This window comes from Tympanuchus pallidicinctus, unplaced genomic scaffold (genome assembly GCF_026119805.1).
Source record: "Tympanuchus pallidicinctus isolate F22 unplaced genomic scaffold, pur_lepc_1.0 scaffold36, whole genome shotgun sequence".
Lineage (NCBI taxonomy): Eukaryota > Metazoa > Chordata > Aves > Galliformes > Phasianidae > Tympanuchus > Tympanuchus pallidicinctus.
Window position 1 is genome coordinate 1,222,941 of NW_026294754.1, and position 27,345 is coordinate 1,250,285.

At 49.8% G+C, this 27,345-nt stretch overlaps 1 protein-coding gene across 3 annotated transcripts in view; it reads right to left on the reverse strand.

The window, feature by feature from the left end:
• Nucleotides 1-27,345, reverse strand: part of FCHSD2 (FCH and double SH3 domains 2) — a 131,052-nt gene that overhangs the window by 93,152 nt on the left and 10,555 nt on the right. For all 3 annotated transcript variants that reach the window (XR_008210301.1, XM_052699283.1, XM_052699284.1), the window contains exon 3: nucleotides 13,995-14,040. Coding sequence is in view for 2 of the 3 variants with exons in the window: in XM_052699283.1 (XP_052555243.1) it covers nucleotides 13,995-14,040 (46 nt within the window). In the remaining variant the exon portion in view is untranslated. The remainder of the gene's footprint in view (nucleotides 1-13,994; nucleotides 14,041-27,345) is intronic.

A 27,345-nucleotide genomic window follows, 5' to 3' on the forward strand; every position in this document is an offset into this window, starting at 1 on the left:
ACAGCAAAGCTTTGAGTCACATCTGTGCGCAATCGGAGCTAAAAAAAGCTGCGCTGAGCCTTTTTTTCCATCTCCTGCTACAAACCTTATAGCACAGACTAAGAGCAGCATGCAATCCAACACTGCTCAACCAACAGGGTGCAAAACCAGGAATACTACTGCACAAAGTGAAGTTGCAACACTTCTACATCTAATAACCGAGCTCAATCTCGATGAAGTTGCAAGAGACCAAACCACAGCATGCTTTCACTATTTCATACTTACAATTAGGAGCTCTACTTGCATACATGAACTTTACATAATCAGTATGGATGTCATAACTCCTACTTCTTTCCCATTTTGGCTTCAGTTTAGTACTGTGAAAGCACATCCCTACACATCCAGATCTCAATCCCTACCTAGCCCTCCATCACTATCCAGCCCTTCATGCATCCCTATCCATCCATCCATCCACCCCTATCTATCCATTCCTATCCATCCATCCATCCACCCCTATCCATCCATCCCTATCCATCCATCCATCCATCCATCCACCCCTATCCATCCATCCTTATCCATCCATCCATCCATCCCTATCCATCCATCCCTATCCATCCATCCATCCATCCCTATCCATCCATCCATCCATCCATCCATCCATCCATCCATCCATCCATCCATCCATCCATCTCTACTCATTCATCCATCTATCCCTATCCATCCATCCATCCCTACCCATTCAAACCTACCCATTCATTTCTACCCATTCATCCAACCCTATCCACCCATCCATTCCTACCCATCCATCCCTATCCATCCATCCATCCATCCATCCCTACTCATTCACCCCTACCCACCCACGCATCCCTACCCATCCCTCCGTCACTTCTCATCCCTCCGTGTGTGCATATATACATAACTAACACAAGCAACACTTTGTCTGCCAGCCCAAAGCTTCACAATTTGGTTGGAAACCCCACCTAGGCAACAACCCAGACATTTACATTCCCGTGAGCACTGCCAGCGGCACTTGGGTTGTTTTGCTTCACAGCAGTGATGCTGCCAGCCCAGCCACCAACACAACACATGGCATTCCAAATACAGGTATGGTGGATGGAAATCCAGAACTGCTCAGGCACAGTGCTTTGCAACGGTGTTTCCTACCTTTCTTTACTCAGAGAGTGGTGAGGTGCTGGAACAGCTGCCCAGAGAGGCTGTGATGCCCCGTCCATCCCTGGAGGTGTTCAAGGCCAGGTTGGATGGGGCCCTGGGCAGCCTGGGCTGCTGTGAGATGGGGAGGTTGGTGGCCCTGCATTGGTGGGGGGTTGGAGCTTCGTGATCCTTGAGCTCCCTTCCAATCCAACCATTCTGTGATTCCAACACCCACGGAGGAGCTGCATCCCTTACACAGGCTATGCACCTCTGTAAGACCCAAGCCATTCATTCCCACATTTACCCAAGCATGGAGCTGAGCACGCAGCTCACTCCTCAGTCCTACATGCAGACCCCTCTGCCTGCAGCACACGTTTGCCAGCTCAGCAGCACATCCTTTATTGCTCTGCAGCTGCCATTTGGACTCCTGGCCCGCAGTGGCCCGAGCAGCCTCACATTTCCTTTCTCCCTCCTCTTTCTCGGAAGGGCAGGCAGGGCTGGCTGATAAAAGGCCTTTTATCTCTGCAAAACTGAACAAGCCAACCACTGTATATGCAGGGGCTCATACTGAATAATCATTTACGGTAGATTTGACTTAAACATTCTCTCTCTGTTTTTTCGTGTGTGCGTGTTGTGTTTTTTTGAAGCTGTCAACACATTCTGGTTTGTACAGGTCTGAAAGCACAACTTCCAGGGCTGCAGAAGGGAAGAAGGGAGCACAGTTTTTAAAAATAGTGAAGAACACCTTTACTGTGCCTTTTAAAGCAACCCTCGGTCTAAGACAAACAGCTGCAGCAGCCAAGAAAACCTGCCTGCTTTGCCCTGCATCCGTCCAACAAACCGCTGAGCGTCAGGCAGAAAGTGGGGATCGCTGGGTCAGGGGCAGCTCTGGAGCAGGAAGGATGCAAAGCCACTCCTGCTGAAATGTATTCAAACACTGTGACAGCACACATGCAAGTTACAGCGCTTTAACTGCTGCACACTGCCTTAAGCAAGTGGCTTTTTGATTTGCTTTTGTTTTGTTTACCAACAGAGACAAGATCCTTACTAGGATGATCAGGGGACTGGAGCAGCTCCCTATGAGGACAGGCTGAGGGAGCTGGGCTTGTTCAGCCTAGAGAAAAGAAGGCTGAGGGGTGACCTCAGTGCAGCCTTTCAATACCTGAAGGGAGCCTACAGAGGGGAGGGGAATCAACTCTTTGAAAGGGTTGATATGTGTAGGATGAGGGGAAATGGTTTTAAGTTGAGGGAGGGGAGATTGAGGTGGGACATCAGGGAGAAATTCTTTACCCAGAGAGTGGTGAGGTGCTGGAACAGCTGCCCAGAGAGGCTGTGATGCCCCGTCCTTGGAGGTGTTCAAGGCCAGGTTGGATGGGGCCCTGGGCAGCCTGGTTTAGCATTAAATGTGGAGGCTGGTGGCCCTGCATGTGGCAGGGGGTTGGAGATTCATGATCCTTGAGGTCCCTTCCAACCCGGGCCATTCTGTGATTCTGTGATCCTTAGGAAAGTGAAGCCAGCACGATCTGAGAGCTACAAAAAGACTCGGAACTTTACTGCCTCAAATACACGGAGCCATAAAGTTCGATGCAGCCCCAATGTCCTCCTGTTACTGTGCAGAAGGTGGAAGGTGACACTGAGTCCCACAGAAGAAAGGAGCAACAGCTCCTGTCAAGTCCCTTGGTCTAGCTAACCACAAACCTGCTGAGTTACTGGATCTCAGGAAAACAAATCCACTGAATTAACAGAGTGAACCTAAGGATAACCTTTATTGCTGCGTGGATTCTGTTTTTAAAGAAACATTTTCATTCTAAGGATGCTCTCTGGAGCAGCACAGGCAGTTGGTCCAGGGATTGCTGCCTTTCCCTGAGCGACGGCCTTCCAGTTGTGGTGAACATGCTCACTAGGTAAAGAAGCAGTGCTAAGCTTTTCTTCACATTGATGGTTTCAGAACAAACATGGGGCTAAGAGAGAAAGCACATAGAAGAAACTACAAAAGAATTAAAGACAAATGGCTTTTGCTTTGCTTGTGGTGTGCTAAAAGCTGGAGAAAGGGCAGACTCCTGGAAAGGCCCAGGCTGGAAGGGCCCTCACAGCTCATGCAGGGCTGCCAAGCAGCGATGGCCCAAGACAGCCTTGGGAACCTTCAGGGACAGGGCACCCATAAATGTGCTGGGTGGTCAGCAATGCTCCAACACCAAATATTCAGCTCTTTACCTAGAAGCTCTGGGGATGAGAAAAACCAACATCCAACACGTTCACAGGTGTACTGACAGCTCATAGACTTTTGCCCAGGAACCTGCAGCAGTGGTTTGTGAGCTAGGATGAATTTCACAGCCCTGAGGAAGTGACAGCAGCTCCAAAAGCCAACAAGGGCAGAGAACAAAGTGCTGGAAGGAAGGTATGGCCAGGGGGCTCTGAGGTGAGGAACTGGTTCTCAAGCAAGGAAGCATGGGCATCAGAACTACGATGAAACAAACAGCCACTGGAGCAGGTTTGGAGCACTCTCTCCTATTTACCTGCCCTAGGAATACAAAATATGACTAGAGTGTGGGCTCTGTGCCTGCCAGAAAGGCAATTTTGCACATCCAAAACTATTGCAGAAGTATATGATGATCAGAGGGCTGGAGCACCTGTTGTATGAATAACATACTGGGTTTGTTGAGCTTGGAGGAGAGAAGGCTGCAGGGAGACCTGATGGTGGCCTTCAGTGCTTGAAGGGAGCTGATGAACAGGAGGGGGAACGGCTGTGTGTGAGGGTGGGTGGTGACAGGACAAGGGGAATGGCTTGAAAGTGAGACAGGGGAGGTTTGGGTTGGATGTGAGGAGGAAGTTTTGGAGGCAGAGGGTGGTGAGGCAGTGGCACAGGTTGCACAAGGAGGCTGTGGATGCCCCATCCCTGCAGGCATTCAAGGCCAGGCTGGATGTGGCTCTGGGCAGCCTGGGCTGCTGCTTGGCGACCTGCACACAGCAGGGCTTGGAGCTGGATGAGCACTGAGCTCCTTTGCAACCCAGGCCATTCTACCATTCCTTCTATAACCCATGCCCTTCTCCCAAGCCGTTTCCAAGCCAGAAAAGAAACAACAAAGGATGAGGGCTCCTTCCTATAGGGAAGGCCCAGGCAGTGCAGGCTGAGCCATGCATGCTGTAGGGCTGGTACTGTCACTGCCTGGGAGTCCGAAGTGTCCTCTGTGCTGGTCCTTAAAGCTCAGAGCAGCACCCCCTGTTCCACTGCTGCAGACCTGGGGAAGGGCAACTGCTTGGGCTGCATGTGTTAAAAAACAACTCTGCTTCCTGTGGAATTTGAAAACAAAACTGAAATGTAGCTGTAGGAAAAAAAGCAACCCCTGGTGCAGAGAACAGAGAAGCAGAGGCAGCTCGCAGACAGCTGCACAGAACCAACAACTCACTGCAGCGCAAAGGCACAGCAAAACTCCCCAGTGTGAAGAATGCAGGTCTTCAGCTGGAAGTAAAGCACTTCCAGGCACCAGAATTCCAGGCAGCGGGAGGCTGTGAGTGCAGTAATTGGAAAGAAAAACAACAGCTAAAAGCAGGCTGGGAGAAATCTGCTCGCATGGGTGCAGCAAAAACACGGAGCTGCTCCATGAAGGGCTTTCTTTGTAGAAATGGCCTAACTCTAAGCTTAGCAATCCCTTCATAAGCAGCTAGATGTTTTCACTGAAAATAGAAGCTGACAATCCACCTCTGTTCCTGGGGAAATATTAGTTTAACTTGAAGAATTCCATAGAAACCTTTGGTAGATAGCTCAGCATTTTAAAGGGCTGCCTTGTAAAATCATTCCGAGGCAGATGAATATTTCTGTGGAAGGCCATTGAAATGCTCATCTAACAGGACAGCCACAAAGCCCAGACTGGATACCTGATTTTTCTCCCTCCTTTAAGCACCAACACAGAAGAAAAACTCTGTGAATGAGTGGGTAAGAAATCTCCATAAAAAGAGAAGGTCACCCATAATATTGGCTGGGCTGTCCCACGTGGACCCGCAGCCTTTGTTCCATGTCGAGGATATTATATTAAATGTTAAATGCACATTTAATATCCAGGGCTCTATAGAGCTCCTTGTTTGGCAGCAAAAAGGGAAACGTACACTAAGAGGTCGGGCTGTGACAAGTGCAGAATGGTATCAATAATCCCATTATAACACCTGATTTGTCAAACTTGTCTCGACAAGTTACTCTAAAATTCACAATGGTGTTCTTAACCGTTTATGAAATGGAGCAGATCACGTCTTTGTAGCATTCAGGGCCACTGATTCTCCATGCTTTGTTGGAAAGAATGGCATGAATAGCAACTGGGTCTTACACTTCATCTTCTTGAACATCTTGTTGATATTCCGTTGTTCTGAATGGCTGCAAGGGAATATAATACAAAGGTGGAACCAAGCATGTGTTCTCCTGGAGGCAGCAGGTTCTGCTGTGCTTTGTGCAGCTCCAGCACCATCCATATGCATGAGGGGCTCCACTGCAGGCACTGCCACGAGCTGCTCAGCATCCCATCCCGACAGATCCACGCAGTTCAAAGAATCACAGCATGGTTTGGGTTGGAAGGGAGCTCAAGGGTCACGAAGCTCCAACCCCCCACCAATGCAGGGCCACCAACCTCCCCATCTCACAGCAGCCCAGGCTGCCCAGGGCCCCATCCAACCTGGCCTTGAACACCTCCAGGGATGGACGGGGCATCACAGCCTCTCTGGGCAGCTGTTCCAGCCCCTCACCACTCTCTCTCTAAACAACTTCCCCCTGACATCCAACCTCCAGCTGCCCTCCCTCAACTCCAAACCATTTCCCCTTGTCCTGCTGCCATCTCCCCTTGCACAGAGCTGACTCCCCTCCTGTATGCAGGCTCCCTTGAGGCACTGCAGGCTGCACTGAGGTCACCCCGCAGCTCCTCTTCTCCATGCTGACAAGCCCAGCTCCCTCAGCCTGTCCTCCCGAATATGCATATGCTGGAAAATCAATTAACTAAAAGACAAGAGAAATGGATAACGAGATAATGGATAATGAGATGCTCTCATCTAAGAAAAAAAATTACTTAAAACATTTGGACCAAGTGGATTCTTCTGCTTGCAGGAATAAATACTTTTACCAAAGCCACTCCTGAATGTTTCCCATCATTTTTCCCACTTGAATCACTTGTTGTGTTACAGTCTTGGCTCAGCAGTGAAGACTGCCAATCCATTAAGCATTAATGAGGGAGACAACACATTTTCATGAAGCATTTGTCTTAGAAACCAATGAAATTTGAATTAAAAACAATGCTGGGCACAACTCCATAACTACGACTTGACAGCTGTCATAAGGAAATCATTGGTCCAAGCTGCACTCAGCAGAGCTGCTCAAAGCCCTCCATTATCCTGGGCTTTCACCAACTGGAGGGCAAAAATCAGCAAGGCAATAAATAACCGTGAGGACAAATACTCACACAGAGCCCCGTGAGTCACTGGAAGAGCACAGGAAGTACTGAGGAATTGGGAAATGCCTTCTGTGCGGCTCTTTCTCAACCTTCTTTCCCCAGAAACCTGGCCAGCTGTTTTAATGGGTATGTATATGTGTGTGTATACACTCATGGAGCAGATAGATGTCTCCAGAACGAAGCACAACACTCAGCATCGCTGAACTGGAGGGGTTGGAAGGGACCTCTGTTGAGCTCAACCCCTGCTAAAGCAGCTCTCTACACCAGTCCACACAGGTGGGTGTGCAGACAGGCCTTGAATGCCTCCACAGAAGAGACTCCACAGCTCTCTGGCCGTGTGCTCATCATCTTCGTGGCTCTCCGCTGCTCTCCTGGGAGATCTCTGTCTTCTTTGAACTGGAGAGCCCAGCACTCCAGATGCGTCCTCCCCAGGGCACAGCAGAGGGGATGACTGGAGGATCCCCTCCCTCACCTGGATGGACACGCTGTGCAATGCACCCCAGCACACAGCTGGTTTCCCTGGCCACCAAAGCACACTGCTGGTTCATGATGCCCTGCTGTTGGCCACCAGGACCCCCTGGTGGTGGTCTTCCTTTCCCCAAACTCTCTCTTACCCTCCAGGGTCTGGGATTCCCAAGTCTTAGAAGTAAAGATAAAAGCAAAGACACTCAGTAAACCCATCCTCAGTGTCCTGTTAGGAGGGAAATCACCTCATCCAGCAGCAGACCCACATTTCCCCCAGTCCTCCTTTAGCTACTGACTTAAAGAAGCCTTTCTCACTGTCCTTGACTCAGGTTTCATTCCAGGAGTGCTTCAGCCTTTCTTCTTGTGCCATCCCTGCAGGCACTGACAACACTCCTCTATTCTTACCGTGTGGACAGGCCCTTTTTCCACATCATGTAGACGTTTTTCTTGCCTTCAAATTTATCCATGAGCTCCTGCTTTACCCATGAGGGTCTCCTGTCACCTTTTCCCGATTTCATGCTCTCAGGGATGCACTGAACATAATAGTGGAAGAAGTGATGTTTAAGCACTGACCAGCTCTCTCAGGATCCCTTCTGCACATTTACAAACCAAACTGGCAGACCAGTTGTTACAGAGTTGTGAAGATGTAACACATAGGGATGTGGTCAGTGGGCATGGTGGGGCAGGATGGGGCTGGACCTGATGATCTTAGAGGCCTTTTCCAACCTTAACTATTCTCTGACTCTACAACAGCTGCCCAGAGAGGCTGTGATGCCCCGTCCATCCCTGGAGGTGTTCAAGGCCAGGTTGGATGGGGCCCTGGGCAGCCTGGGCTGCTGTGAGATGGGGAGGTTGGTGGCCCTGCATTGGTGGGGGGTTGGAGCTTCGTGATCCTTGAGCTCCCTTCCAATCCTGGCCATTCTATGACTCTGTGATAAACTTTCCCCGTCCTCAAACCAGCTGTGCCAAGAGGGCTTTGGAAGTGACACCCAGAACAAAGTCACACACAGCTTCTGTGGTCTGCTGACACTACGGAATGAATGCTCCTACAGGAGCTCTACAGCTCAGCACAGCATTCAGCTCAGACTTTGGATTATGAGATTGCAGCAGCTGTTAGCTCTGTACAGGAAGAAATGAGCTCTGCTAAGCCAAAGCACTGCACACACGAGGCATAGTGGAGGGCAGCTGAAGTCGGAGCAAGGCTTTGCAGGGACAGGGGGGCTGCAGTGGTGGCTTGGGACACCATTCATCAGTGATGAGGGGCAAAAATGTGAGTTTTCTATTTGGTAAAAGGACCTCAAGTCATTAAATTGCCGTGTAACACTACTTGAAGGAAAACAAAACACACAACTAAGGTACCCCAAACTACAGCTGGTAATGCACAGCAACCACCTCCAGCCTCTGGGATCACGCAGCAGCATGCTGCCTCCTGAAGAGAGCTACAGCAATAACCACGTTGGAAATCTCAAATGGAAGATTGCATCGGGGAAAAAGACCTTCAAAACCATTTTTAAAACTTCCTATCAGCCTTCAAGTGAACAGGAATGATAGAATCCCAGCAGCAAGACGCAGCTGCAGCCCAGTTCACTGCCCAGCAAACTCTGGCTGGTCTGCTCATTTACTACAGGCTGAAACTGCTGTGCAGAGACCAGCAGAACGGCAGCCAAATCCCTTCTGAAGGTAAGGTGGAGAAATGCTGGTTTCCATACGCCAGCTATCAGCTGATCCCTATGAGATGAAGTACAACCAAGTCTCAGCAGTGTCTTTGTCATCACATCCACTTTCAACGGCCAACTCCATGAGTGTTTTTCACATCACTGCTCAACCACCAAAGTCATTGATTTCATACGAATAAGCCAAGCCTTAATCAGCCTTAATTAGGACAGATGTTCCAGTGAGAGCAGTGACAGCAGTAAATCTAACACCACCCCAAAGGATATTCTCATCCTCAAGGACATCCTTAAGTTCACCGGTCACCAACTCAAGCCATCAACCAGACAATTCAAGGCCAGGCTGGATGTGGCTCTGGGCAGCCTGGGCTGCTGGTTGGCGACCTGCACACAGCAGGGCTTGGAGCTGGATGAGCACTGAGCTTCTTTACAACCCAGGCCGTTCTGTCATTCTGTGATGTGATCCCATGAATCCACACTGCTGTGTGCCCACACTGACCCCCCCCTCAAAGCCCACAACCTCTTCCTGCTCTCCCTATGGCCACAGTAACCTTCTGTACCATCCCGGCAGAAAAAAACACAGCAGTGTCAATGCTGCATGGAATGAACTCATAGAAAGATGCTTGGAAGGTTCCCGAGTGGGCACCTTGAGTTTATTTTGCTGACATTCCAGCGGCTGAACGGCTGCTGAGTCAGAGGGAAGGTCTGCTTTCACCCCAAGGATCCTTCTGTTCCAGATGTCACAAGGTTTGCTCACCCAGCTGTGCTCGTTCTGACACGAAGACTTCTGATCCTTTCCAGTAAGTTGTGTTCTCTGCTCCAACAGCTGCATTATAAATCCCCAGCACCTCCCCAGGCACCCCATCCCTTGTGGTATCTACACCCTGCCCTTACTGCTTCTACTGCAAGGATGCTATTCATTATCAGTAGAGAAGCATTCACCTGGTGCCTTACATTTCCTAAAATCAACTTGCTCCACTTGTAGCAGAACAGCGGGAGAGAACAGGAGCAGATAAACAGGAGGGAGAATGACTGTTTGTGAGGGTGGGTGGTGACAGGACAGGGGGAATGGCTTGAAAGTGAGACAGGGGAGGTTTGGGTTGGATGTGAGGAGGAAGTTTTGGAGGCAGAGGGTGGTGAGGCACTGGCACAGGTTGCCCAAGGAGGCTGTGGATGCCCCATCCCTGCAGGCATTCAAGGCCAGGCTGGATGTGGCTCTGGGCAGCCTGGGCTGCTGCTTGGCGACCTGCACACAGCAGGGCTTGGAGCTGGATGAGCATTGAGCTCCTTTGCAACCCAGGCCATTCTGTGGTTCCTGTTCAAGAAAGAGAAGCACTGCACATTTCACCCCTTTCTGATACAGCAGCCCAGGTACTTCAGCCATAAATGCATATCATCCACTATAAAGCTCCAAGCTTCTTGCATGGCAATGAAGACTAATCACTGGACTCCTACACCTGAAGCAACAGTTGCATTACTCACCAAAGATTTCTGTTCAAAGGCAGTTCTAAAGAGCAGGGATTTACTTTCTATTTTATCAGAAAGACCGTCGCCTTTCCAGTCCTCACGTTACAAAGGTAAACCAGTTAATGCTGCACAGCTTTGGGCTACATGATAAGACAAAAAATAATCAGTCACACTGCAAATTAGTAAGAACAAAGGGAAGTGGGGGGGTTAATTCTTTTTCATTCTTAGAATGTTAATTCACTGAAAAATTGTAGAAAAAGCCACTGCACGGTGACTGCAGCAGAGCATCCCTGTCAGTAACAGCCTTAGAGCCACCTTCTGCCTTTTGCAGTGGAAAAGGGAAGAAGGAAAGGAGAAGAATCAAGCAGCTATTTCAACACTGCAGCCTATATATATATATATCACAGAATCACAGAATTGTAGGGGTTGGAAGGGACCTCCAGAGATCATCCAGTCCAACCCCCCTCCCAAAGCAGGTTCCCTACAGCAGGTCGCACAGGTAGGCATCCAGGCAGGTCTTGAACATCTCCAGAGCAGGAGACTCCACCACCTCCCTGGGCAGCCTGTTCCAGTGATGTACACACACACGAGCAGGTTGCTAGTGAAGTATCACACATCTTCATCTCCTCCTAGAGATCTCGTTTCCACATCTTTTGTGTCTTGCAAGAAGAGTTCTCAGCTGCTACAGGAGGGGAGAAGCCACCAGAGGCCATTCACAGAGCTGCTGCCCCATCTCTGCTCTCTGCTGCACCAAGGATGGCAACAGGCTGCTCCCCCTTTGGCATTACCCCATGGTATTTTAAGTCTCTCCTCCTGGTCATTGCCATTGCTCTTCACAGAGGATGCACTCCGACTTCAGTCACAGGCACAAAGAGGAACACCCTCACACACAGCCGTTCCCCCTCCTGTTTATCCGCTCCCTTCAAGCACTGAAGGCCACCATCAGGTCTCCCTGCAGCCTTCTCTTCTCCAAGCCAAACAAGCCCAGTTCCCTCAGCCTTTCCTCACAGCAGAGCTGCTCCAGCCCTCTGAGCATCCTAGTGGGCCTCCTCTGGACCTGCACATCAAGCAGAGCTACACCAGAACAAAGCAGGGCAAGGAAGGAACCCCGTGTGCTCTCGGGCTGTGACAGAGACTCCGACAGAAGTGCTAAATTAATAATAATCAGAAGTACAGTAGAGATGTAATTAGGTCCCCCCAGCAAAACTCCTGACACAACAACCCCATTTTACCCATTTAACATGTCAGAGGAAAGCTGTTTTTTAATCAGGTAGCAACAGAAGCACACATTCACTGAGCTCTGCTCCCACCTAACACAGGAGTATTCTTTGCCTCTGACTTCAGCTACCTTGTTAATCATGAAGAACAGCTAATAATAATGCACTACTGCAATTTAAATGCCATTACGAGGAATACTATTAATGGGAAATGAGAGCCTTTCCATAACTCTCAATTCTGAATGTTATTACAAGCCTTCAAGCATATATTAAATAACACAGCAGTGAAAAGCTGAGTGCGTATTTACAACATGCAGAAAGGCACAGAGCTGTGAGCAGGGCTGACCTGGCAGCTGCTCTTCCCATGGATCCTACAGAGTCATAGAATGGTGTCACAGAACCCTAGAATGGTCTGGGTTGCACAGGAGCACAGCGCTCACCCAGCTTCAACCCCTGCTGTGTGCAGGGTCACCAACCAGCAGCCCAGGCTGCCCAGAGCCACATCCAGCCTGGCCTAGAAAAGCCCCTACAGAACCCACAGCAGGCAGACAGAAAGCCAAAAAAGCTTGGAGCTCAGAAACAGCAGCAGATACAGCATGGTGAAACTGAAAACTCAGAAAAATAACGCACAGGGTGATTTCCCAAGGAGGCTGTGGATGCCCCATCCCTGCAGGCATTCAAGGCCAGGCTGGATGTGGCTCTGGGCAGCCTGGGCTGCTGCTTGGCGACCTGCACACAGCAGGGCTTGGAGCTGGATGAGCGCTGTGCTCCTCTGCAACCCGTTCTGTGACTCTATGATGTCCATCTAGATGCTGTCACTCAGCACGTATGTTCAGGCTGCACACCATGGGACAGGGAGACAGCACCAACACCAAGCATTCTGTTCTGGAACACCGTGGGGGACTTATCTGGGGCTTAGCAGACGTACCATGGCTCTGAAATCATGCTGCAGGAGTGAAGAATTCCCTGTTGCTGTTGAGGTGGGCAGACTCGGGATTTGCCATTCCTGCTGAGGATCATTTCTCCCACCAGAAGGCTCGACGTGAAATTCTGCCGCCGTCTCAACAACAGAACTCCTTTGACAGCCCCGGGCAGAAACATCCAACATTGTTCTTGTGCTGTACGCCTATCAGCAACCCGAGGAAGCGATCCCACAAGACCCCATTCATAGCAGCAGCCATTCCATGAATCTCAAGTGATGCAGCTGTATTGCTGGAAGTGCTGCCGGGGCTGAGCTCTTTGGTTTTTAAATGCAAGCATCTGAAAGCCTCAGTTGTTTCGACCCAGCCTTTCCAAATCTGAGAACCTAATTATTTTTCCAACTCATCTAGACTTCCCTTTAGCGAATACAAAAAATGCTCTGCATATAGAGCACATTTCTGCTGTGGAATGGACAAATGCATTAAGAATTGATGCTACATTCTCCAGTGTCATTACAAGAACCACCAGAGAATGGATGCTTTTAATCACAGTTTTGTTAAGCACATATTGATCCTGTCATTGAAAAATTGCAGTATTTAATCCAATTAAGCACAACTGCCAATATGATCAATGTATGCTAATGTAAAGTCACAGGCAAGAAAAGGAGTGGAGCAGGGCTAACTGCAGGCCCTGCCAACAGCCCTATGAGTGTTCAGATGAGGTTCAGTAAACCAAACAGAACGAAGACTGAGTGCTATGAGCTGACATGCAGGAGCAGCACAACGCTCACAGTGCACTTACAAAGCACACAGAAACCCTCTGCCACACCTGGCAGCGCAGCCTGGCCAACAGAAAACATCTGTGCTCTGTGCACCCACTGCGGTGCAGCGCCGGGCACCAAGGGGATGCGTGATGCAGGAGGGTTTGGGAGCATCCTTGTGGCACCTTACCTCCATCACTGCCCCAGCAGCACCACCACAGGGCACATCTCCAGTCACATTGCCCAGCATTTTCTCATCACGTTTTATTCTACTTTTAATCTACTCAAAATAAATTAAAGCATTTTCAATCAGCAGGACTCAGAGCTAAGCCCTCACTGTACGTTAAGCAGGGAGCCGCCCCTCCTTGGCCGCCTTCTAATTTCAGAATGAAGGTGAACAATTAAGCCTTCCTCAGAAACAAACGAGGATTCATTCCACACCCCATCCCAAGCATTAGGTCAGCTCTGGTCGTTTTCACTGCAGCTGAATGGGAAGCTGCTCTGACTCAAGAATGTCAGTGTACATTTATTTTGGATGGGTACGCCGGCACATATTTCCTCCCCTCTGACTGACCTGGTTTTACTTTTTGCTCAAGTTCTGCACAAACTTCTGGGAAAGCCTGAAGGAGCTGCCTGACTTTGTAACGGTATGGAAAATAATACATTAAAAATGTATTTAGTGTCCAAGAATTTCCTCAAGCCAAATTATCCATTAAAAAAAAAACACAACCAAAAACCAAGGACCAGGCTAAAGAAGAATGAATGGACCTCACCGAGGCAGCTGCTTCCAAATGCCAGCAGGTACTGCCATACCACACAGCTCAAGGAAAGGATGCACAGAAAAGCACAAGACAACATCACCATTCTACATGGAAAGTCTGCGAAGGAATAAATCACCTCTAGAGAATGATGTACTGAATGTGAACTTTCCTACCTGTGCATATTCCTTCTCGATGGCAGCTCTCTTCTGACTGAACGCTCTGAAAAAGACAAAAGGGAAAAAGAATATGAATACAAACAGCAACGTGCTGTAAATTCAACCACTGATCCAAAGGGTTTGCTGCTAGACGGGCTTTACAGAGAGAGGAGCAACCAAAAAAGCAAAATTGTTTGACAACTGTGCATCAGTAGCCTAGCAACTCGTGCACGTGTGTGCACACACATGCAGCGCTCCCATCTCCCGGCTTTATTGGATAAATGCAGTTCCCAGGACGACTGGTGTAAATAGCATTTACTTCATTAAAGACTCATCAGCCGCTGCTACAGCCTAGGGAGGAATTTGGTAGCAGAGAACAGAGCTCGGCTTTGTGCATCCAGACTTTCCTTTAAATAACAGTCAGTGGTGTTTCTCCACAGCAGCTGAATGCGCCGGGCCCGCAGACACGGCTGCACATCCCACAGCCTCCTGCAGCCCTCACCGGCCCCAGCAATGCCCTCATTCACCCACTGCTCGTGGTGCTAAAGGGTCCCTTCTCAAATGCTTCACAGAATCCCAGAATGGTTTGGGCTGCAAGGAACCTCAAGGATCACGAAGCTCCAACCCCCCACCAATGCAGGGCCACCAACCTCCCCATTTCATAGCAGCCCAGGCTGCCCAGGGCCCCATCCAACCTGGCCTTGAACACCTCCAGGGAGGGGTTCTGTGATTCTAAGCTACCCCCCTTATTGCTGAAGTGCCACATCTCCACCAGGGGGGACAACAGCCGGCTGTACCAAGCTTAAAGCCGTGCCATCAGCACAAGAAAATCTCCTATTTGAATCGGTCATGCCATAACAATGGTGGCACATTAAGAAAAACAGTGCACAGGAACATCCCACAATAAGGTTAACACAAAAAGGGCTGTGAACGGATTTTCCTGTTCCCAAATCCAACATCCATGCAGCTCCACGAGCACAGCTGAAAGCACAATGCCCCATAAAACAAACTTCCTTGTCTTCCCAAGCACTGAGCTTCAGCCACAGCCGCCATGAGCTGACAGGCACTACCCACACTGACCCTGAAAAGCAGCCCTGGGAAGACGGCACACCAAAGGCTGTTATTTTCTAATTCTCAGCTAATCTTATTTGGAAACATATAATCAGAGCTCAATGCTGAGGATGCTGGGTTTACACCAAACGTGGGCTCAGAGCTGTGCGTTCCACCACCAGGTTTGTCTCTGTACAAGAATTCCCCTTCAGCTAATTGCATGACAATGATGGCGACAAGCTGGACGCGGCAGATATCCCCTAAAATCTCCAATATCAAAGGCTTTACAAGGAGAAGAAAAACAAAAGCACTCAACAGCCCCTGGCATAGAGTTACTAAATACCATGCAAATCAAATTTACCCATAGAACCAACAGAAAGTGGCACGGCCGCAGCTCCAGCATAAGGACAGGCAGCTCTGCTAACAACAGGGAGAGATCTGGCTCTGTACCTCCAACAAGGCAGCACGTGATTCAACTTATACCACACTTAAATTGGTGCTTAATGTGTCAGGGTGCACCACAGCACCATAAGCACCATCTGCATCCTGAGAGCAGCTGCTTTCTGCTGCTCTGTGGCTGCATTTCCCTCCATTGGCCAAACACAAAGCTGGAAGAAACCTCGGGGTTCTGCAGGAATCCTTTAATGACAACCAGAAAGATACAGAACACTGAGATGAGCAGAGGGCTGGAGCAGCTCTGCTGTGAGGAAAGATTGATGGAACTGGGCTTGTTTGGCTTGGAGAAGAGAAGGCTGCAGGGAGACCTGATGGTGGCCTTCAGTGCTTGAAGGGAGCGGATAAACAGGAGGGGGAACGGCTGTGTGTGAGGGTGGGTGGTGACAGGACAAGGGGAATGGCTTGAAAGTGAGACAGGGGAGGTTTGGGTTGGATGTGAGGAGGAAGTTTTGGAGGCAGAGGGTGGTGAGGCACTGGCACAGGTTGCCCAAGGAGGCTGTGGATGCCCCATCCCTGCAGGCATTCAAGGCCAGGCTGCATGTGGCTCTGGGCAGCCTGGGCTGCTGCTTGGCGACCTGCACACAGCAGGGCTTGGAGCTGGATGAGCGCTGTGCTCCTTTGCAGCCCAAGCCATTCTGTCATTCTGTGAACTTCATTAACCCACAGCAGCCCAACCTGATGTGCTGCCTGGCAGCTCACCTGGTGCTGACAGTGTTGGATGCATTTCTTTGTCGACGGCCATTTTACCGAGAAAAAATAAGAACAAAAAGCCCTCCATACTTAAACATCGAGGCAAAGCCCCCCTGAAAACGTGCACATTATCTGAGAACTGCAGGGATGTGAAAGGCACCTGTTCTGACCCACCTTGACCTGAGAGTCCCCAGCTGCTTCCCTACCAGAGGAAGGAGGAGAGAACAGCTCCGCAGGGCCCACATCAGCACAGCGCGCAGCAAAGGGACTGACACTTTCAATGCCATTAATCTGAGAGACAAAGGAAGGAGGTGGGTCTGCGGGGAATTACACGCACACAGAGAGATGGTAGCACTTCAAAATGGTCTTTCAGTTCTGCAGTGCGGGCTGCTGTGTCCCCATCAGAAGGGAAGGACAAAGACAGCACTGCTGCATCTCTCCCTGCTGCAGATCTTAGGGACACAGGAAGCAAAGCCCACCTGAGAGATGCAGAGCAATGGAACAAACCTGCCCAGCCCTGGGACAGTAAGAAACAGAACAAGAAACGAGGGAAGAAATGATCTGATGTTGTTTTGCTGTTGGGTTTTTTTGGGGGGTTGGGAGGAAAGTCGTTTCAAACGCAGCTTAAACAATCAAACAAACAAAAAATAGATGAATTCATCCCATTAGGCGTTCTGAATGTGAAATTACTCATGAACTGCACAGCACATTGCAAGTAATCTTAAACTAAATCAATCCCACAATGTTCCAGGTCTCTCCAGGCACTGCAGGCTGCACTGAGGTCACCCCGCAGCTTCTCTTCTCCATGCTCAACAAGCCCAGCTCCCTCAGCCTGTCTTTGTAGGGAGGTGCTGCAGCCCTCTGCTCATTTCTGTGGCTCCTCTGGACCCTCTCCAACAGCTCCCTGTCTTTCTTGTCCTGGGGGCTCCAGCCCTGGATGCAGTGCTGCAGATGGGGTCTCACAAGAGCAGAGCAGAGGGGGCGATCACCTCCCTGTCCCTGCTGGCTACGACAGAATTGCTGGTTTTCCTTTTCTCATTTTAGAGAAGATGACCCAAAAGCACTGCCAGCCCATCTCAAAGCCACCCAGTGAGCCGCCAGCAGCCTCTCAGCAGAGAAAAGCCCTGTGTGCAGAAAAAGCTGCACACGATGAGTACAGTGCCTGATACCAACTCTGTGCTTCCCTCAATTGACAAGGAGATCCTGAATCCTTTTTACAATGGTAGGACGTGTTTGGTGATGAGTTCCACTTATTGTAAGCAATGAAAATGGATCCCAACACATCAGTGACAGCGAGGGAACCCCAGCGTTGAGCCACACACACCTGAAGATGACATTGAACAATTGACAATTTAAGAGCTGTCCCAGCTTAGAGGCACAGCCACGTGTCCCACTGCCCTCCACGTGGCCACATTTCATAATCACAGAATGGTTGCAAAGGAGCTCAGTACTCATCCAACTCCTTTCCAACTCCTCGTGTTCCTGAGGGGCTGTAAATTCAGCTGATGCTGTCCTTCAGCAGCCAAGCAAAGTTTCCATTCTTCTCCTTTGCTGCCTATTGCTTTCTCTCCCTGCAAGTTCTCCTTTCGCTCCTGCTTAGGCTGACTGGGATTCCTGCTGCTCTTCCTGCCTATCTCACACAGTGGGAGCTTGTTCCTTGGCTCTCTAGAAGTCTTAAAAAAACACCACCACCCAAAATAAAACCATCTGTGCAGGTTCCTTCCTCTACTGGCTGTCTCCCAGGAGATCCTGCACACCATCACAGCAAGAACTAGAACCTCCTTGGTCCAGCAGCCCATCTCCAAATCCCCCGGTCAACCTGTGGTTCCAGGAGCAAGTTAGGAACACCAGGCTTCCTTCCACAGCAAGCATGGACACTTTGCAGTTCTAACACCACAGGCGTCTTGATGGAGGACCCATGAGGCCCCCAGGTGCCCCAATTAGCAAGAGCACTTTTGTGCCATGTTCCCATCAGCTGTGAAAGCACAGGGCCAGAAGAAAACTGAGGCACCCCACGAGGTCACCCGCAGCCCAAACTCCTGCCCGTAGCAGAGCTCTGTGACTCCCAGCAAAAAGCCAGCAACATTTCCTGCCTGCAGGTCCTCCTGCTCTCAGGGGATGCATCCAGGCCACCTCACAACTCTTCAAGTGTCAAATAGTTACAAGATCAAGAATGGCTGCTTGCTGAGTCGAGAAATGGAGCTGTTCTCACTGCCATGTCCTTGTGCTGGTGAGCCAGCCCTCATCTTCTCTTTTCCCCGCAAACATAAAAGCCACCATCCCTGCCCCATCAGTTCCACAGCCATGCACACAACAGCTCCTTGTTGATGCAACCACTGCCATCCAAGGAACACTGCTCTACATCTCTGCTCCCCTTCTGCTGCTGAGGGTTTACAGCAGCTCACCAACAGTTCAGCATCTCAGTGCTGCAACTACAAGTAGTCTTTTCCTGCCACTAAAACTAATCATCTTGGGCAGCTCTGCTACAGTTTGCCCTTTGGAATGTTTACTCCTGAAATATCCACTTAGATGCAAGATAAACTACACTACAGGAAAATTCTCTTAAATGTAAACTGGGGTATTAAAGGAGAAAACATTTCGACCAATTTACAGAAAGTCTGCTTATAACATAAAGCATCACGCAGTGAAAAGACCTGCCTACGCCAGGGAATCAAAGCTGTGCCACGTCTTTGCAGGAATCCCCAGCTCTTCTTTGGCCACGTTTCTCCTCACACTTTGCAGTGTTTAAGTCCCCTCTATGCTCCTCTCTCCCTACTCCACTCTTTTCTCAGAGAGTGGTGAGGGGCTGGAACAGCTGCCCAGAGAGGCTGTGATGCCCCGTTCATCCCTGGAGGTGTTCAAGGCCAGGTTGGATGGGGCCCTGGGCAGCCTGGGCTGCTGTGAGATGGGGAGGTTGGTGGCCCTGCATTGGTGGGGGGTTGGAGCTTCGTGATCCTTGAGCTCCCTTCCAACCCAAACCATTCTGTGATGCTTGATCCTCTCCATGCCCATCTGATGAGATGCTGCCAGAACAATAGTGGTGAGAATGCTGCCATGCATCCATCCCCAAGAAAAGCTGTAACAAAAACACCAGTATAAATCCAAACCTCAGTGCAATACTACAAACCCACAAACACACACCAGGGGTCAAGGGGAAATATTTATGATTTTGCCAGCACTTGAGTTTCTAATTAATGAGGAGCTCCTCCTTCATACACAGATCAAAAATGACCAAAATTTTCATAGAATGACAGAATGGCCTTGGTTGCACAGGAGCTCAATGCTCATCCAGCTCCAAGCCCTGCTGTGTGCAGGTCGCCAAGCAGCAGCCCAGGCTGCCCAGAGCCACATCCAGCCTGGCCTTGAATGCCTGCAGGGATGGGGCATCCACAGCCTCCTTGGGCAACCTGTGCCAGTGCCTCACCACCCTCTGCCTCCAAAACTTCCTCCTCACATCCAACCCAAACCTCCCCTGTCTCACTTTCAAGCCATTCCCCTTGTCCTGTCACCACCCACCCTCACACACAGCCGTTCCCCCTCCTGTTTATCCGTTCCCTTCAAGCACTGAAGGCCACCATCAGGTCTCCCTGCAGCCTTCTCTTCTCCAAGCCAAACAAGCCCAGTTCCTCAGCCTTTCCTCACAGCAGAGCTGCTCCAGCCCTCTGCTCATCTTAGTAATCATTAGAAATTAGTTGTTATTATAATTAGTAATTAGCTATGCCAAGTTTCAGTTACAAGCATGCTTGTAGAGCATTAAAGTGCCCTGGTCCACACCAGCTTTGACAACTGACTCTCACACCGTGAATTATCTTGAACCTGTGCCTGAACAATGGTCTTCCAGCAACACTGCCAGGCTACATTAAGCAGCACCGTGCTCACCATAAATCACATCACTGTACACTCTGGGATTAGGATGAGTTGCCACTAGCAACAGAAGCAAAAAAAATAATAATAAATCAATTCTGTCACTATATATAGAGAACTCTGGTAGCCTCAGACACGGGAGTGCTGTCAGCACATTGTCTCAGGAACGTATCAGCAGCCACAGCACTACAACAGCAGCACCTCTCTCTTACATGTGGATCTAACAGGGAACAAAGAACCAGAAAGATGCTGATGAGAGCTGATATTTCATTCATCCCCTACGGAAAGAAGGCAGACAAGTCTTTATACCCTTAACTTACAATCAGTGTGAATACTGGATTTCTAGCTCAAGCATATTTAAAATGATGCTAATTATTTCTTTTTTTTTTTTTTTTTTGCTTTAAGTGGGAACTAAGCAAACAAAAGAGAGACAACTGAGACACATGCAAAGGTATTTTCCTTACATTCACCCAGAACGGACTCACCACACTGAAGACTTTTGGTATTCTTTGGTCTATTTAGGAAAAAAAAATCCAGACAGGCTACCAGGGGTAGGGCAAGGTGCTTTGATCCCCATTGGCTTCACAGCTCTGGGAAGAAGCCAAGACATCTCATCACTCAGGCAGCCTCCTTCATCCTGGAGCTGCAAAATGTTTGGGGAAGGCAACGACAACATTCTGCTGCTACCCTCCTCGTCTGTCACATCTCAGGAATCCCGGCGGTGCCACCCAGCTTCATTACAAATAGATCCTTTCTGTCTTGATTTTTAAGCACAGGCACTTCATCTGTAAACAGTACACTTCACAAGGACACATTTTCTGTACTGCTGATCTAAGCCAAATGCTGCATTTCACTGCAAACAACTACCAAGAGTCACCACACCGCTGTTTTCCTTGTAAAGCAATGCTGCGCTGTGTGGACAGCTGAAGTGCCCTTGTCATGGTCACAGCAAGTGTTATTTGCTGGACTGCAGGTGAAGAACATGGCAGTAATCAGCAACTAGATAACAAAGAACCCTTGCTAAGAAAAGTCAGCTTTTCACGGTTGATCAAAGCTCAATGTGCTCCTCAACATGAGGCAGGCCGCTTCAAACCCCCCCAGCTCCAGAACGAAGAGCACATTCCTGTGGTACAGCAGAGCTCTACAGCAATGCCGAGCTGGGCTGCAGGAAGCACGATGCAATCGGTGGGAGCCCAGGAAATCAGCAGTAGCTTCGCCACCACCTTTGATCTCAAGTGCACAGCACACACCTCCACCCCTCCTCACACTCAAACACACGAGCAGGAAGACACCAACCTCAGCCTCGATGGGAAGGATGCACCTAAGAACACATTTGAGAACGAGTTTATCAGACTTCAGCGACACCCCAGACCACGCTCAAATGCTTTAGGCCAATGTACAGCATGATGCCCACAAGTTGCTACAAAAATGATGATGACCAGCGGGTTGCAGCACCTCTCCTGTGAGGATAGGTTGAGGGAACTGGGCTTGTTTGGCTTGGAGAAGAGAAGGCTGCAGGGAGACCTGATGGTGGCCTTCAGTGCTGGAAGGGAGCGGATGAACAGGAGGGGGAACGGCTGTGTGTGAGGGTGGGTGGTGACAGGACAAGGGGAATGGCTTGAAAGTGAGACAGGGGAGGTTTGGGTTGGATGTGAGGAGGAAGTTTTGGAGGTAGAGGGTGGTGAGGCACTGGCACAGGTTGCCCAAGGAGGCTGTGGATGCCCCATCCCTGCAGGCATTCAAGGCCAGGCTGGATGTGGCTCTGGGCAGCCTGGGCTGCTGCTTGGCGACCTGCACACAGCAGGGCTTGGAGCTGGATGAGCGCTGTGCTCCTTTGCAGCCCAGGCCATTCTGTCATTCTATGAAATGATAAGAATTAGATTTAATTCCCTTGGCATTAGAGGTAATCAGATCACTTGTGTCCCAAGGATGGACAGACACTGGAATATTAACTTGAGCCAGCATGAAAATCCTTAACATTTATGAATGAGAGATGTATGGTAACAAAGACTATGCTTACCTCCCCAGCTGGGACACATGAGCTTCAAATGCATAAAGAAACCACAGCATACAAGCACCCTTGTTTTCTAGCAAGTGGTTAGTTCAAAGCAACCATTAGAGCCTGCTTTCACACACATTAGTATAAATACAGTAATCAGGTTTAAAAAAAAAACACAAAAAAACCCTTATATCTTAACATCACACGCATCGTTTAAGCTCTGCATAACTTTGATAGACGACAAGTTTTCAGGCAAACACTACTCAGAAACCTGCACACAGCTCATAGGAAGCCTCCTGTGCCTTTCCCACAGTGAGTGCAGAGAAAACACTCAGCTGCCCCAAGGGCACTTCCCACATCTGTCAGGGCAGACAGAGCTGTGAGCCAGGGGACTCGGCACCTCCCAGATCACTGCCCTTCTGAGTTCTTAGCTATTTTTGTGCATTTCAAATGCAAGCGAAGCAGCAGTACAAATCCGTCTTATCCCAACCTCATGGAGAAGCTGCAGGAACTAATCCTTCATTTCTCTTCTACTCTCTCTGAGAAATATAGGGAACCACCACAACTCCCACTTAACAGAACCAAAGAAATCCCTTACACAGATCACTTCAGTATCACAGAATGACAGCATGGCCTGGGTTGCAAAGGAGCACAGCGCTCATCCAGCTCCAAGCCCTGCTGTGTGCAGGTCGCCAAGCAGCAGCCCAGGCTGCCCAGAGCCACATCCAGCCTGGCCTTGAATGCCTGCAGGGATGGGGCATCCACAGCCTCCTTGGGCAACCTGTGCCAGTGCCTCACCACCTTCTGCCTCCAAAACTTCCTCCTCACATCCAACTTAAACCAGTACCCAAAAGACATCAATGTGCTTGGTGACTGGAGATCTGAGTGCTCCTTTTAGAGCAAAGAAAAGGTGAGATTGCCCAAATAACCAGAATGGAAATTAAACCTTGAGCCCTGAATCATTTTGACACTCCTGTCATCTCCAAGAAGGCCTGTCTGCAAACGTATGAATGCTGCTGGCTTCCTGAGCACAACGAGTTGCTCCTGCCTCCCTGCTTTCTTGCTCTGCACCACGGTCATGCAACTTCTGCACCACCACCATCCTGCTTTTTTATCAGCACACAGAGTACATACCCAAACCTTAGAGCAGAGAGCAGCTCCATCTCTAAAGGGACACAGCTGCTGTGCATCAGTTCACTTCCACAAGACAGCTCTGGGAAGAGCTCTGTCAGTGGAACGAGCAGCAGCACAGAACGGCGGTGTGGCAGGGAGCAGAACTCCTGCTGGTTATGCACACCAAGGGAGGTGTCCTGGAGGAACTTCTGCTTTTAAAGAGCATCCATGTATGCAGGTACTGCCAGTGTGTATCCCACATATAAGCAGAGACTGAAGGAACTGGGGCTGTTTGGTCAGGAGAAGAGGAGGCTGAGAGGAGACCTTATTGCTCTCTTCTCATTCCAAGCTGACTGCAGCAAGAGGGGGGCCTCCTCTCATTGGTGACAGGAGGGGAAATGGCCTTCAGTTGTGCCAGGGTAAGTTTAGGTTATCAGGAAAGTTTAGGATATCAGGAAAAAGTTCACAGAAAGGGTTGTTAAGCACTGCAATGGGCTCCCCTGGGAGGTGGTTGAATCACCATCCCTCGATGTGTTTGAAAACCCTTTGGATGTGGTGCTCAGGGCTGTGATTTAGCAGAGGGCTGTCAGTTAGGGTGGGATGGCTGGGTTGTGGTTGGACTTGATGATCTTTAAGGTCTTTTCCAACCTGAGCTATTCTACGCTTCTATGGTAAGCTAACTGAAGGTTATCACCTTGCACAAAAGGAACTCATTAAAAAAATAACAGAATAAAAATCAGAGGTCCGGGCTTTGCTGTGATTGCTTTTTAATCAGATGGGCCTCTCCAATTGCTCCTTCACTCTTGGATGGAGCTGAAGACTGAAAGCAATTTCAGTAAAAGAAAAAATGGTGTTCCTGGCTTGGCTCTCCCAGCTCTGCAAACAGAGAAACTGCAGCAGGTCCTGCACAGAACACCTGAACACCTTACCTGCCCACTGTGTGGACTGCCAGCATTAAGAACAGCAGAAGAGTGAGAAGATAAAGAGGAGAATGAGAAGTAGAACCTGTTTCTGTTAGGTGTTGGCAGGCAGCTCTATTTCCCTGTCTGCTTATTTAGCCAACCAAGATCACATAGAGCTAATGAGAAACAACCACACAAAAGCAACATGAAAGCAAACTCCATGAACAGCAAACACATTCCAGTCACACATGAGGCCACTGCCATCTCTGCCCTTTTACACCAGTGGCAACAGAGCTGAAAACAAGCATAGCACCCAGAGCTGAGCCAGGCTAAAAGCAGGCTGGGCAGGCAGCAGGAGAAGCAGCAACTGGAAACTACAGCTTTGATGCTGCTGCTGCCTGACAGCACCCCTCTGCCTCCACACTCTGTTCTGCTCTCTCTTCCTCTCTCCTGTCTCTGCCTATTTTTAGGGGGAAAAACAGACAGATTGATTTTTAGATCAAACAGAGAAAGTCAGCAGCCTGGCACGTGGTAATGCTTCAAGGTAGGGAGCCATCATGACTTCAAGGGAAGACGACTGCTCAAGAGCCACGGCGATGTGGCACTGAGGGCCATGAGGGCACAGTGGGGATCTTGGAGGGTTTTGCCAACCTTCATAGTTCCATGATTCTATTTTACTTTGCTGATGAAAACACAAAAAACATTTGGGCCAGTTTTTCAAGCCCTCATTGCTGTCTCTCGATCTCAGAATTAAAACCGAAGTATTTCCTCCTTTCATACCCTCTGATAATTCTAAGTGATAGCTCAAGCTTCCAGCCATCTCCAACACTGCCAAGAAAGCCTCACAAGGGATACAAACTCATTTATTCTAATACTCAAACACCTCTGAAACCGTTTCTCATCTCAGATCATCTCAGAGTACCATATCCTCAAGTTCTGGCTTCTCCAAATATGTGCACAGAGCATAGCACAGCACAGGGGCTGAAGCAGAACTCAAAGGGCAGCTAAGAGCCCTGAGCCCCCAGCACCACATAACCACTCTGCATTGGCCTTGATCTCACAAATCCTCTTTTCACCTCCACCTGCCCTACAAGAAGTTACATGAAGTGCAAACTCCTTCCCTCCTCGAGTCTCTTGTGCTCCTAAGAACAGAGGCACCTTTTTGCTTGTAACACAGTCTGCAGCAGGGTCTGTGGACAAAGCATTACTGTCGTATTAACTCCAAGCACTGCCATGCTCAAAATGCACCAGAGGATGTTTACAAAGCACTGGTCAGGGCATTGAGTTTCCCAGAGTTCAACAAGCATCTGCAAAATGTTGTCAGACATACGGTCAGATTGCTGGGAGGTGCAGCATGGAGTCAGGAGTTGGACTCACTGATCCTCGCAGGTCCCTTCCAACACAGGGTGACAAAAACTGACCTTGTTCTGAGCCAGCATGCTAAGGCCCAAACCACTCCAGAACCACCAGCTCTGATGATGCCAGCCCATCTCCAGCTCTTTTCCACAACCTGCCAGCACAGGCAAGGGAAGAGAAGCCGGGCCCAGAAATCAGGTAGCACGATGGATTGTGAGCCACATTTGGGGCCACCAGCACAAAAAAAGACATGGAGCTCTTGGAGCGGGTCCACAGGAGGCACTGAGATGAGCAGAGGGCTGGAGCAGCTCTGCTGTGAGGAAAGGCTGAGGGAACTGGGCTTGTTTGGCTTGGAGAAGAGAAGGCTGCAGGGAGACCTGATGGTGGCCTTCAGTGCTTGAAGGGAGCGGATGAACAGGAGGGGGAACGGCTGTGTGTGAGGGTGGGTGGTGACAGGACAAGGGGAATGGCTTGAAAGTGAGACAGGGGAGGTTTGGGTTGGATGTGAGGAGGAAGTTTTGGAGGCAGAGGGTGGTGAGGCACTGGCACAGGTTGCCCAAGGAGGCTGTGGATGCCCCATCCCTGCAGGCATTCAAGGCCAGGCTGGATGTGGCTCTGGGCAGCCTGGGCTGCTGCTTGGCGACCTGCACACAGCAGGGCTTGGAGCTGGATGAGCGCTGTGCTCCTTTGCAGCCCAGGCCATGCTGTCATTCTATGATTAACACAGCACCAGCTCCCCTGGCAGCTGCACATCTCCACCTCCACCTGGGGATGTCTAAAGTAACTCCAAAAGGAAAGATGACGATGCTGGCACAGAGGGGAGGAGAAGAAAGAAAATGTTTACAGCCACATGAGCTGGATGAAAAGGATGGAGAGTCCTGTATCAACAACCTCAATGGCCCGAGCCACAGCAGGCACTGTTTACAGAGCCTTTGTGTAGGTTATGCTGGAGAGGCTGAAAGCACTGTCTGCAAAAAATGCTGAAAGCATTATTGGCAGAGGATGCAAAACCTGCAAAATAAACCTTTTCCCACCAAACAAGATGAAACAAATACAACAAAACACCATAGGAAATTAAGCTAGGCTACACTGATGTGTCTGGAATGATAAGAATGCTTTTCCTCTTCCCAGCAGAGTTTTATCGTGACGCTGGCAGGACATCCTGGACACCTCCAATTCCCCCTGCACAGGGCTTCAGAAGTAAGAGCCTGGATTAAAAGCACTTAGATGCTCAAAAGAAAGCTCTCCTTACAGGATTTGGTCCAGCAGAGCTGTTCGTTCCTTCAAAATTGCCTGTGCTGTACATCCATAGAATCATGGAATAGTTAGAACCACAGAATGGCCTGGGTTGCAGGGACCTCAAGGACCACGAAGCTCCAACCCCCCACCAATGCAGGGCCACCAACCTCCCCATCTCACAGCAGCCCAGGCTGCCCAGGGCCCCATCCAACCTGGCCTTGAACACCTCCAGGGATGGACGGGGCATCACAGCCTCTCTGGGCAGCTGTTCCAGCCCCTCACCACTCTCTCTCTAAACAACTTCCCCCTGACATCCAACCTCCAGCTGCCCTCCCTCAACTCCAAACCATTTCCCCTTGTCCTGCTGCCATCTCCCCTTGCACAGAGCTGACTCCCCTCCTGTCTGCAGGCTCCCTTTAAGTCCTGGAAGGCTGCACTGAGGTCACCCCGCAGCTTCTCTTTTCCAGGTTTGAGTTGGAAGGATTCCTCAAAGGCCACCTGGTCCCACTCTGTAATGAACACCCACAGCTCCATCAGTGCTCACAGCCCATCCCCTGACCTCGGGTGCCTGCAGGGATGGGCCACCACCCAGGGTAACCTGTGCCCTTAATGTAAACAACTACTTCCTTATATCCAATCTAAACCTCCTCTATTGTAGCTGGAAACCCATTTCACCTTGCCATATCATGCTAAAGAGTCC